At 38.6% G+C, this 13,775-nt stretch overlaps 1 protein-coding gene across 1 annotated transcript in view; it reads right to left on the bottom strand.

Annotated features, from left to right (window-relative positions):
* Positions 1–12,950, bottom strand: part of ECPAS (Ecm29 proteasome adaptor and scaffold) — a 72,321-nt gene extending 59,371 nt beyond the window's left edge. Inside the window, exons 1-6 of the mRNA XM_015819214.2 lie at positions 12,898–12,950; positions 12,222–12,266; positions 4,913–5,043; positions 4,297–4,413; positions 2,126–2,244; positions 1,202–1,351 (exon numbers count right to left, since the gene is read on the bottom strand). Coding sequence (XP_015674700.1) covers positions 1,202–1,351; positions 2,126–2,244; positions 4,297–4,413; positions 4,913–5,043; positions 12,222–12,266; positions 12,898–12,919 — 584 coding nt within the window. The 5' untranslated portion in view covers positions 12,920–12,950. The remainder of the gene's footprint in view (positions 1–1,201; positions 1,352–2,125; positions 2,245–4,296; positions 4,414–4,912; positions 5,044–12,221; positions 12,267–12,897) is intronic.
* Between the last annotated feature and the right edge of the window lie 825 nt (positions 12,951–13,775).

Raw genomic sequence — 13,775 nt, 5'->3', positions numbered from 1 at the left:
CTTATCCAAAGCTGTCAGGAACCATATATAGCTCTGACGCCTTAGATCAGGGGTCTTCAAACTTGGCCCTTTTATGACTTGTGGACTTCAACTCCCAGAATTCCTTAGCCAATGTGCCTGGCTGAGGAATTCTGGAAATTGAAGTCCACAAGTCATAAAAGGGCCCAGTTTGAAGACCCTTGCCTTAGATTATACATTTCTAAAATAAAATAAAAAATAATCTAGAGAGCCATTTTGGTCTAGTGGGTAAAGGACTAGGCTAGAAAGCCAGAGACTGTAAGTTCTAGTCCTGCCTTAGCCATGAAATCCAGCTAGGTGACCTTGGGCCGGTCATTCTCTCTCAGGCCAACTCATCTCACAGAGTTGCTCTTGTGGAGAAAATAGGAGGAGGAAAGTGTGTTGGATATGTTTGCCATCTTAAGTTATTTAAAAATAATAATAAAGGTGGGCCATAGCGTAATATAACAAAACATAACAATTTTAAAAATTATATAAATAATCACATTAGTTAATCAGGACACATGTATAATAGAATCCATTTCCAAAGACAGATAAAAGCATCTAGACAGAATAGGTTTTAATTAGACTGTTAATTTGATCAGTATTAATTTCTGTCAATTAAATTTGTGGGCCTTCATACATAGCAAACTGATAAAAAATTCTGCTGACTCCTAAGATTTGAGGACGTTTACAAGACTGTTGGATCATTTGTACATTAATGAAGTACTTGCAAAGATTTTAATTTTTGTTTTAGCTTATGCACGTGACAGATCAGGCATGAGATTTAATTATTAAGTCAAGGACTATCTATCAATGGCTTGTCAATTATGTCAATCACAGTAATTTTGCATTACACAAGCTTTCCCTCAATGAAGGATGAGAAAGTAAGCCAAAACCAAACAAACCACATTAGAATTTAATGTGATATGTGAATCCTGCTCAAAAGCTAACAAATATCTGGGTAAGAAACTCAATGCTTCTAGCAATTTCCCTGTGATTATGGTACCTTTACAATCTGCACTCACTCACCTGCCTATGGACTTTTAAATGATCTGAGGCAAAAATATGATTTTCATTAAAAACAATAAAAACAAAGTACCATCTAGAGAATGGCAGAATATCACTTTAAAAATGAGAGTCTTCCCTCTCTCTTACTAATCCTAGTAGTACCTATCACCTGATAAACTTCATCATTACTTACCCATAAGGCATAAGGAGAACATCCAACATAAAATCCAACAGCAGTTGTACAGTCTTTGGTTTTTCAGCAAGATTAAATGGAGAAGCTGCTTTCAGAGGTTCAACAGGATATTTCATGTTAAAAAGTGTTGGTATTAGAAGATGCATTAGGCTGCAAAACAATTGTATATATTGCAATTATATGTAAGAATCTGTCTAAAATTCATAATCGTTTTCATTTATTGCTATTTGCATTTTTAAAAGATTTAACTGGGCATTGCAGACAAGAAAGATAACATAACTTCATGGTTTTCATGAAACCACTTTCTTTTCTTTCATATTTAGTAGCTAATTCCAAATGGAACTGTATCATTCAAATTGCACTGAGATAAGTTAAACTGAATCTTTAAATGTAAAGTAGGTTGGATCCAAGAATTAAGATCCAAAAATTAAGATTTATCTGAATTTCAAAATGTTGGATGGCAAAAAAAGCAAGATATTTAAAATATAACCGTTGCCTAGGAAAGATGGCTGAAACAAATCCCTGATTCATTGGGATTTAAGGAATGGAGGTTCAGCTCAATCAGACGGGCAAATTTCTATTATTATAGCCTAGCTCAGGGGTAGGCAACCTCGGCTCTTTTATGACTCGTGGACTTCAACTCCCAGAATTTCTGAGTCAGCATGGCTGGCTCAGGAATTCTGGGAATTGAAGTTCACGAGTCATAAAAGAGCCAAGGTTGCCTACCCCTGGCCTAGCTCAATAAGTAGTAGTCTAGTAGTCTCCCTGTGGAATTTGCCTTGTCATGCTGACACAAAGTAACAGAAGGAAACTATGTCATAATTTCTCCGAACATGTATTTGCAGTCTTTAAAGACTAATTTATTAAAAGGAATGACTTTAAAGAAAAAAAGGCAATGAAAGCTTTATGATCAGAATATTATACCTGTCTTGTTGGGGTTGAGGTTTTCCTTCCATTGCAGTAAGGAGAGTGGGTGCCAATTCACATTGCTTTTCCACAGGCAAACGAGGGTAACCCATCTTAACATATATTATTGTAAAATTCTGTAAAATGCAAGATATGTCTGAAAAGAACCACTACAAAAAACAGCTCTACAGTACAATATCCACAAATGTTAAGAAACTTATGGCTTAAAAAATCATTGATAAATACCACTGAAATGTTTACATTGTTCAAGTAGTCCAGCTCACCCCAAAATCCCACAACCTCAATTACTTTGATAACTTTGAGAAATACTACTGACATGGTAGGAGTTTTATTAAAAACCATAAACGGCAGCTCACCAAAAGTTATTCCTTTGAATTAAATGTGTTACTGAGAAAATGTGCTACCAGACTCCGTCTGATTTTTTTTACAGTTGACATGGGGAATGCATATACAATAAAAAATCTTCCTCATACTAGGAGCCTCTTACGCCTGCATTCTAGTGATTGCATTATCCCCAGGTTTCTGACTCCAACCAATTATGGCCTTACTGATGTGGACCATTAAATCAAGACACTTCATCGTAGCAATTATCTGAGAAAGTTCTAGTGCAGTGGTGGCAAACATATGGCACGCATGCCAGAGGCGGCACTCAGAGCCCTCTCTGTTGGCACGCGTGCCGCCGCCAGTAGCAGGTCCATCAGGCCGCCACCACCGCCCAGAGCAGGAGCCCCGCCCAGCACAAAGGAGGCGAAGTGGCCGACTAGCAAGTCAAGTAGAGGTGGTAGAGCAGAAGTCACCAACCATTGTCAATTGATGGACTGGAAGAAAAGGGAGGGGGAAGTATTTTACATGTGCGCCTGCGCGCACGGGGCCGCAAGTATGCACGCACTGCAAATGAGGCGGGGCTAGTGCCTGCATGATACTCACTAGCCCTGCCCCATTCTTGCTTGGTGCAGCACCTTGTATCTGCACCCCACGGCACGGCGGTGGCCGTTTTTGCGCCCCTTGTTTTTGTGTGCCCCCCCGAGGGCACCACAATGCTGATGGGCCCCTGGCACTTTGTGATAAATAAGTGGGTTTTGGGTTGCGGTTTGGGCACTCGGTGTCTAAAAGATTCACCATCACTGTTCTAGTGCCACCTAAAAGCAGCTGTTATTAACGGGTCAAAATGTGTATTTCAGTTCATGTATAAGCATCCGTAACTACATACTGCACTAGTGTGTTAAAACTTTACCTAGATATTTTTAAAAAAGGAAAAGGAATAAGGACTTTGTCATTGAAATGGATCAGATGATAAATCTAAAAACATGTACTAAAGGATTATCCTCACCTAAACGTCCACTAAAAATTACACTATCTGCATACATCTCTATCTGAATATGTATATATTTCCTGTGCAATTTGAGAAAAACCGATTTTCAATGGTAAAGACTTTGGGGCAGTTCAACCCGCTTTTATATAATTATCTATGGCTTAGAGCAGGGGTGTCAAACTGCCGGCCCACGGGCTGGATGCATCACGCTAAAACCACACCCACCCCATTGCCAGCAATGGGGAAAAAGTCACGATATGCCGCGACACATCAGGTGACATTGCAAGTTTTACACCCGTGGCTTAGGGTGATGTGTGAACCAAGTGGGTAATAGTGCAGTTCACATACATTACACCAAAATTATACAAATTATAATTTAGCATACATGAACCAAGTTAGTGTGGTGGCAATCTATAATCCTAACATTACTGTTTAACTCTACCAATTCTCAGTAAAGCCACAATGTCTTTGTTGTCATATGTTATGTGTAAACTTAAACTGCAAGGACAGAGCAATGACATCAACTTGTTAACCAGAACATTTCCTAATTGTTAATCATATCCATTTCAATGGACTCTTTAAATATGACAATAGGATGTAGTTTCATATATATAAATATTCATTAAAACAGTTGAAGTGTTCAAGGGTTACATTTAGGAAAGCACTTCCCAGCAGCTACAAGTCAACAAACCATCCTTCTCTTTATCTGCTGTTTATACAGTAGGTTTATTATTCAAAAGCAGGACAAAGAATACCTAGGCAGGAGATAACCAGCTCTTATACTTAAGCTCGATGTGCAAAGATAATCATAATCTTAGAATTCATGAGTAAAATTCTCAAAGAAAAAAGGACTTACTGTAACAAAGGAGACTGCAGAAGGATCTTGATATTGGACTAATAAAGTCTCCACTGGAAGTTGGATTTTTGGACGACTTTTGATTCGTTTGTTCAGGTGAACTAGCAATTCCATAACCTAAAAAAAAACAACTTCATTTTATTGATCTAGGTTTCATTTCCCAACTGTGGAATAAATAAAAATATCTGTATTATCAAATGCCCTATATGTCGTTCCATTTGACCTTTCACAGAGAAAAAGAACCAAGTGACTATATTATTTGGACTGAACGTGAAAAATTACTATGAGGTAACAATATTTTCAATGACTTCAGGAAATATATTATTATGATATTCAGCTTCCAGCTTGAGTGAAACATAACATCCAAACAAGGTTGATCTGGTTAGTACTTGTGTAGAAGACCACCACACAAACACTAGATTAGAATGAGCAGCTGAAAATGCACCCTGGATGGAAGACAATAGCAGCCACCTTTGTACTGAAAATTACATGTTTTCATCAAGTGACCATGAGTTAAATTCATCTCAAAGGACACTCTATCTAATATAAAACCAACATGGGAGGATTTTTAAGCACTTTGTGTTTGACCGACTTCAGCATACAATAATATTCATACCTTTTTACGTACTCCTTCCTGTGTGCTGGAAAGCTTTAAAAGAACAGGGGGAAGGAATTTGGATATAATATTCTGCAATTGCTCATCTGTTTCTGCATGGCCAAGACGCAAGAATACACGTTCAAGTTGATCTAAAATGAAGAAAAACCGATCTATAACAGCAAACAATTCAAACAGCAACATCATACCAGCAAGTTCACCATTAAATAGTGGCTTAGTTCTTAATTGGTTTTACTAATGACCTTATTGCAAGTTTCCTAGAATGTGATTCTTCTGATGGCATTATATTCATCATCTATCTTATATGCACAAATATTTTTAACAATGGTTTAAAGAAAATTTTCAAACAGAATAACATAATAAGAGTTGGAAGAGATCTTGGGGGTCTTCTAGTCCAACCCCCTGCTCAAGCAGGAAACCCTATACCATTTCAGACAAATGGTTGTTCAATCTCTTCTTAAAAACCTCCAGTGATGGAGCATTCACAACTTCTGGAGGCAAGTCATTCCGCTGATTAATTGTTCTGACTGTCAGGAAATTTCTCCTTAGTCCTAGGTTGGTTCTCTCCTTGATTAGTTTCCATCCCTCTGTTAATGCATCCTAGGGCTGTGTTGGCTTTTTTGACCGCTATAGCACACTGCTGGCTTGATTCCTTAACTCCTTATTTTTAAAGATCAGATTTATTTACAATTAACATAAGACTATTTTAGTATTGCTAAAATATATTTATTATCAAGATTGTTTCTATGATTATAGTACTCTCCCCAGCTCTCTCTCTCTCTCTCTCTCTCTCTCTCTCTCTCTCTCTCTCTCTCTCTCAGCTCAACCCACCTCACAGGGTTGTTGTTGGGAGGAAAACAGAAGGGTATGTTGAATATGTTCGCCACCTTGAGTAATTCATAAAAATAATAAAGGTGGGAAATAAATAACTGAAGTGTATGGACCTTGTTATCCACATGTAATGACTCGAATTTTATTCTAACCACACCTATAGCTTTGGATTTCAAAAGACATACTATACCAAAAATGCCATATATTTCTTTTGGAAGCATTTTTAATGTATCACTATCTGTTCTAAAAGGAGTCCTTTATCAATACTCAGAGAAGACAAAATGATTAGTTCTTTCTCCAAATTAAAATCTGCAAATTAGGAGCCAGCTTAATTTATCATGTGTGTTTCACACAGATGCAACACTTATTTAATATCAGAAAGTATAGGGAATTATTTTATTTATTTAATACATTTATATGTTGCCCATCTCCCTGTCTAGTGACTCTTTGTTTTGTTCAAGTGAAGGGAAAAGAGAACCATCTTCTTCTAATCTGATCACTCTAGTTTGCTGAATGATCAAATTACATATGCACCATTGTGTGAAGGCTTGCTGAAAAAGTAAGACTGAATCACATTTAGAGCATAAAAATTTGACACTGCTTTTTGGTCACATACTTTTTTCTTCTCTTACACAAATCATAATGTATTCTATTAAATGCAAAATAAAGGATTAGTGGAATATGGGAAATTTTTCAAAAATGGAACAAAATACTGATCTGATAAACAGACGAAACAAGTAATATACAGTAGTTTACAACTTACAATTACAACTGAGACCAGAATTTCTGTTGTTAAGAAAGGCAATTGTTAAATGACTTGCACCCAATTCTACAATTTTTGCCATGGTTGTTAAACAAATCACTGCAGTTGTTAAGTGAATCATGAGATCATTAGAAGAATTCAGCTCCCCCAATGACTTTGCTTGTCAGAAGCCACTTGGAAAAGTTGCAAATGACAACTACATGATCCCGGGAAGTGGCATCATGCCAGTTGCCAAGCATGTGGATTTCGATCATATGGGTTGCTGTAACAGTTTTAAGTGTGAAGACTAGTTATAGGTCACTTTTTCAGTGTCACTGTAACTTTGAACGGTTGCTAAACGAATGGTTGTAAGTCAAGGACTACCTGTAGTGAAAAGTGCCATGAACTGATGCATGAGCAGAGAACAATAAATATCAATAGAAAGAAAAGCCTTTGGATGACTTCAAAATGCAATATCCCTCTTCCTCCTGCATCGGAATAATGACAAAATCTGGCTATAATGGCAAGAACCTATAGTTTGAATAGAAATAGGCTTAGAATAAAATGGAAAAATAGGGGAAATGCAAGTGTATCATTCCCCAGTATTTTTTCCCAAGGCCTTCTCATATCCCAGTTTAATATCTTTCTCCCACCAATGTTGTCCCAGGTTTCCAAACTTTACAAATCCAGAGATAAAGATTTTCTTTACGAAAGTATGAAGTGATTAATTATCATATAGCTTTTGAATAAATATTTTTCTTTTCTAATATTTTTTATATATTTAATATAATTTATATATATTTTTTATAAGTTTATTATTGTATGTTAGAGTTAAAGTATGTTAATTTTGTTTGTATTATGAATGGATAGCTTATTTTAGACTTGGGATGTTATGTATTTATCCTGGTACTCAGTTCTGGGAAGTCCGGGGGCGGGGGAGGGGGGAAGGGGATGAAGGGGTAGAATTATATAAAATTTGGTGTATTTATAAATATAATGTAAATGTTTGTCTTTAAAAAGAGGAGATGATCGTCCAGTACCCCTAAACTGCATCCGAGGTGGTGGAAAAGAAGGTGATGGGATGTGTAGGATAGTTGGAAAGGAGGAAAGAGGAGAGGTCATGGTTAAGAGGGGGAGGAAGGAAGAGGGAAGTAGGTAGGAAGGTTGAGGGAGTGTGGATGCAGGGGGGGGGACCGCTGGTTATTTCTGAATACTTACTGAGTAGGCTTTTTAATGTGTTTGTTTTTCTAATGAAACGCACCATATTTGTATTATTTGTCCATATGTTTATTTGAAAAATTAATAAAATTTGTAAAATAGAAGACTTTCTCTACTACTATTGTCCCAAATCTTAAATAGCATGGCATGTATATTTCTTTTCTTTTTTTAGGTCTCTACTGCATACAGTTATAGACTGAAATAATTGCTTCTTGATATTTGGCAAAGATCAAGCATAATTTGGCAAAGATCAAGCTAAAAGTATAAACAGTAGAGCACTGGAATAAGGGACTATTGTAACAGAAAATGTAAGGCAGCTCAATAACTTAAAATTACACAATGCATGAAGTAATGGGTAATTATTCCTGCAGTCTTTCCAAAATTGTTTTCTTAAAGCAAAGACACCCTATGTAAGTTGCCAAAATTCAAATTTAATTGGCAGGAGAGCACTAGAGTTTTTTGCTTCCCTTTACTACCATCTAGTTGTCCGGAATTCAGCAACCTACATATTGTATCCCTTTTAATTTTTCACAAGAGAGAAAAAATGTACATTTCTAAAAAGGAACAGGTTATGTGTCTGGACATTGCTAAAGTAGGAAAAGCTATCTTGCTTTCAAACGACAACAATGAACAAAAAATTTAAAAATTAAGGTCACATAAGAGCATTGGGAAATTATAATAACTTGTCATTACTGATGTCAAAAATATTATTCAATAGATTCTAGTAAACATCCACCCAGTAAAATATATTACAGGAAGTGAAATAGTCAAGAGTACTGCAGTTTGAGTGCAGAGGAAAAAAAATGTTACTCCTTATTTCAGATTTCAAAAGTATTAAAACAGTAATATTGTCATATTTAAAATCTAAAAATCATATTTATAAGGGCTTTAAGAAATCTAAAATAGACTTATCAGAAATCAAGTCCTATTAAATCTGGTAGAGTGGTTGAAATCAGCAATATGTTACCTTAATAAGCCACTATCTCTCACGTTCCCTGAAGAACTGTAGCACAGTGATATTATCACTTTATTTGGATGTTGTACATATCACAAAGATATGGTTTATTTTATACCGTTCACATAGAAATATATAAAATATATAAATATATACTTCTTTAGGTCTGTGCAAAGCTTTAAAAGGATATGGATGCTTCCTGAAGCATGTCAATTAAAGCACCCATGTCCTCCAGAAGAATTTTGCAGCTACTTTGGCTGTTCTCAATCGTCTACATAAACAGATATAGTTCCACTGGGGATACCAGCTTCTATAGATGCATTCATAATTATTTTATTTATTTGCAGTTTTTGTAACCTGGCCCAGTGCATAATGTTGGAAAGAGTATAACAGAGTAATAGTAATAACACATCTGCCTATCCCAGATCCTTGGGAAAGTGGATAAAAATGTCAAATCCAGTCTGAACAGCTGGCTAACTGTGGAACAAACCATAATAATACAAAGGTAACTCAAACTGAAAGCATGGCAAAACATATTTTTAATCACCTTCCAAAGTATATGAAGCTCCACAAGTAAGTTATACAACGTGAGGATCAGAAGCCAAAATGACAGCCTCCTGTGTGTGAAGGAACTGGGAGCAGGCTCTGACATGATGGTCTTACTGGCTTGGCAGATTCAATCTTAGTTATACAGTTGGTCCTTGATGTAATCTGATGTCTTGCAAAGTACTAAATTAGTTGCACAAGCCTATATGGATGGGGCTAGATAAAAACTGTTTTGCACAGCCATAATACTTTTACAGTATTAGAATCCTTTATTAGTATAGGCTAATAGATGTTGATTTTTAAACACTTGCTTAAACTAATTAAATGACAGGGAAAAAGTGGGGTTTTTGTCAACAATTCTGGAGACAAACAAAGATGCGCTGTCTTACATTCTCTCCAAACCAGTCTTCCTGATTCCTCCCTAATGGATTACAACAAGGGTCCCTAACCCATCCACCCCCAGCTGCCTAAATAAGTGAAGCTCCATCCACGCAAATCCACAGAAAAACTTTTCTCCACAGAACCAGGCCTTGATGCCCAAAAGATTGGGGCAGCCTGGACTACAATGTCCACAATTCCAAATCAGAATAGATTTTGACTAGGAATCATGGCCAACAGATTTGAAAAAGCTACTGTCAAGCATTCATACATATCACTAAATTTTTCAACATTCTTTGTTCAGGCACGGGGCAAAATCATGCAACTTTAAAGGATTACTCAAGATCGGATAATATTTATTCCAAATAAAGAAGCAGAAATAAAAACTTTTATTACATTACTGAGATGCCTTATCCAAGCATCAAAGACACTGCAATTAAAGTTCAACTGTTCCTCATCCAAAAACATTTAATTCCATCAAGCGCAATGGAACTTTCTCCTAAACTATTGCATAATATTATAATTTCATTAGTAGCTCTTCCCTACATATTAGAAGTACCTGTGAACACAAATGAATATGAGCCACTCCCAATCCAGCCTCCTTCACAGGGTTGTGTTGTAGGTATAAAATTAAGGGGCCTAGTATGCTAATAAGCCTATCCTTGAACTCTATGGGATATATATATAGGCAATAAATAACTGCATATTTTTGATACTTCGATATATTGTGTGTGTAATATATACATACTAGTATATTTTTGATACTATATTCTTAAGTGTATATTATACCATATAGTGGATGTATCTGCTACGCGGATGTATCTGCATTTGAGTAGCGCTAGAGGTAGAAGACTTGGCTCACATACTATATGATTGTTGTTTGTATAAGAGGGTGAGAGACAGGTACCTTGGGTCATTTATTGGGAACTCCATATTAAAACAACATACCTTATGTGCAGCCGGAATCTGAAAACAACATTTAACACAGCACAGCGCGTGGAACGGTTTGGGGTAGATTGTAGGGGTGATACTGAAATATAATTTTCTGTCATTTTAAATTATTGTGTTACTCCAATTTTACTCCAATTTCATTTTAAATTGTTTTCATAGGATTTTATTCATTTGTGTTTTAGAACTCTGTATTTTGATCTGGCCTGTGGGCTTATTATTATTATTATTATTATTATTATTATTATTTATTGAATTTATATACCGCCCTATCTCCCTTACGGGACTCAGGGCGGTGAACAGGCGATAATAAAAACCACGATAAATATACACAAATTTCTGTCTAAAATCAAATTAAATAACAGGCCTGCTCTAAAAATACCCCATACTAAACTAATAGCATGTGTATGTTACACACACACACACACACTCCTATACGTGAGTGCACACATATGTGTTATGTATATGAATTTATGTATGCATGCATGCATACACACACCCAGCTTGCCTCAGTGGCAAAGACTATAGTCATTTCCTGTCACAAAGAAGCATTTCCCGGCCAGACCACGCCTCGCCGAGCGAGGCCTCAATACCTTAGATGTGGAATGGGAAGTGGGAGCGGGAGCACCACATTTCGAAAGGCCGAGAGGGACGGCGAGACGGAGCCGGCAAAATCCGTCCTGAAGCGGCCAAAGGACCCGCTTGCACTTGCAACACCCTCTTTCCTTCTTTCCCCTGCGGGGGGGGTCGGGGGTGCATCTGGGAAAGACCGGCCAAATTGGGCCCTGGACGAAGTGAAGGGGCTCTCCTCTTCCCCTCCCTCCAACTCAAAAAAAAACAAAAAACAAAATCCACCCCACCATCCTGCAAGATTTCCCCAAGGTTGGATTCTAATCCCCCGGGGAAAGCAAAGTCACGACGGGCCTTGCACTTTTTCCAAACCAGATTCAGGAACAGACTTTGGAGGAGGAGGAATGAAATCTGGAATTCCCTCGAATGAAAAAAAAAAAAAAAAAGGGGGGGGGGTGAGAATAAAATACTTTCCTCGGGACAGTAGAACAAACTTGGGGCAAATCACGTCCCCCTTCTCGCAAGGACGTTCGCGCCCGTACCCCCATATCTTTAAAAAGGGGGGGGAGAGGAAGAATGTGTGTGTGTGTGTGTGTGTATTATCAGTGACTGAAGAGGCTAATTTGGAGGATGTTTCTGTGTGTGTCTTAATCAGTGACCGAAGGGGCTAATTTGGAGGACGGCGTCGTCCCCCCTTTCCCATCCTCCGAAAGCTTTTAATGTCCCATTTCCTAATATGACTCTGCAACAACTGAGGCCTAATGGCCGGCTCCTCCTCCCCCTCCCTCTTCCCCTCCCCGATCCTGCATCGTCTATGAACAGTTTCTCCCCCCCCCCCGCCTCCATCAGCTCTCCTCGCCTTTCTTTTTGCAAAGGACTCCCGGCCCTCCGAGCCCCGTTTCCGAGGTCGCCCTATAGCACCCATCAAGCGGGGGGGAGGGAGGAGAAGGGCAGGAAGGCCGGCGCACACAAGAGCTTGGAAAACTGACCCGCTAAAAAGAAAGACGGGAGGGTTCAAACTCCAGGGCCGGAGCACCCTCTTTTTCACCGTGTCCCGCACGAACGAGATTCCCCCCCTCCGCCGCCGCCGGACCCCCCCCCCCCACAGAAGACACACTTACTCAGCTCGTCTTGGGCAGCAGAAGCGGCCGCAGCCATGTTGTCAGCTGGGAAGAGAAGGCGAGAGAGAAAAAGAAGCTCAGCCGGGAATTCTCCTAGCTCTGGGCTGCGAGGCAATGGAGCCGGAGGGGCAGAGGAGAAGGGGGAGGGGGGGCTCCCGTCCTCTCCTTGGCCTTCAGCCCCCTTTCCTCGAGGCTTCCCCCGCGACTGAGCTGCCAGAGAAAGGCGGGGGGGGGGGAGGCCGATGGTTGATTTTTCTCCTCCCTCCTCTGACTCTCCCCTCCAAACGCCAACTGCAGTTGAGAGCCACGCAAAGCTTAAGTAACCTTGCAAATCTCTCTCCCTGCCTGCATCGGCTTCGTGCACACACATGTACTCCACCCTCTCTTGCCTTTCGCTTTACTTTTATTGATTTAAAAAGAACGGGGCGATCGTCCAGCTCCTTCTCTTGATCGCCTCCTTCTTGACCACCTACAGCTACAATGCTATATCTTCTTCGGCGAACTAAGCTTGCAGCTCCGCGTAACTGTTGCAACCAAGACACATAAAAAAAAAAATCGAAGGTTTTAAAAAAAAAAACCAAAAAAAAAACCGCCCCTCCATTCATCGTTCGTGATCTACGATTTGTTTTTGTCCTCCACCGATACTTTCCCGAGGATGCAGCTGAAAAGAAATTACCTGAATCCATGCTGACTTCCATGATTGGCAATGTATGTGTACATTCACACCTACACACCTTCCCCCCCCCTCCAAGGAGTGGTGGAGAAAGGAGGAACAGCATTTTTTTTAAAAAAAAGAGGAGAGTTTCTCCCCCTGTCTGCAGAAGGTATTTCTAACAAGCTGACTCATTCCTATCTTGAAAGGTATTCGGTTAGGATGGTTTTAGAAAACCTGAGATAATTTCCATGCACAGACCTCCTAAACATATGCTACCCATTGGGCCAAGTACTCAGTAGTTAAATGACCTTCAAGCAAAGATGTATTGTGCCTTTTTTTCTGCTCAACGCTCAACATTCAATACATATATACATATACATACATATATACATATATGGAGATTTAAAATGACTACTTTCATACATACATACATATACATATCCATATGAAAGTCATTTTAAATCTCCAAAATGCAAACCTAGGATGCAAAAATCCTGATGACTAGTAGATGGTGAAAAACTGTCATTTTATTGCTTCCCATCTCACAATGACTCTAGATGGCTTACAATATAGTATAAAATGTTGTATACAGAGTGCAATTTGTCTTGTAATACTTAAGATATACTATGCCAAGGGAGATGTTCTATCAGCATTACTCAAAGGCAGTTGGGGCATAAAGAAAGACACCATCCATGTTCATACACATGCAATCCCAGTAAGTGATGGTAAGGGTAGAAAGCAAGAATACATAGCCGATGTCTTACAATATAGCATTTTGCCTATAGCCATAAATTGCTAATCTTTACTTATGGATTATTTCTCATCTCCGTAGCTGCTTTATTTCACTATCTTGACGCATTTTAATATTTACATAATTCATCTGTATACACTTTCTGAAA

This window comes from Protobothrops mucrosquamatus, unplaced genomic scaffold (genome assembly GCF_001527695.2).
Source record: "Protobothrops mucrosquamatus isolate PMUCROS unplaced genomic scaffold, P.Mucros_1.0 scaffold874, whole genome shotgun sequence".
NCBI classification, from domain to species: Eukaryota; Metazoa; Chordata; class Lepidosauria; order Squamata; family Viperidae; genus Protobothrops; species Protobothrops mucrosquamatus.
The sequence above is the reverse complement of the archived record's forward strand: the minus strand, read 5'-3'. Positions and strand labels throughout refer to the sequence as shown.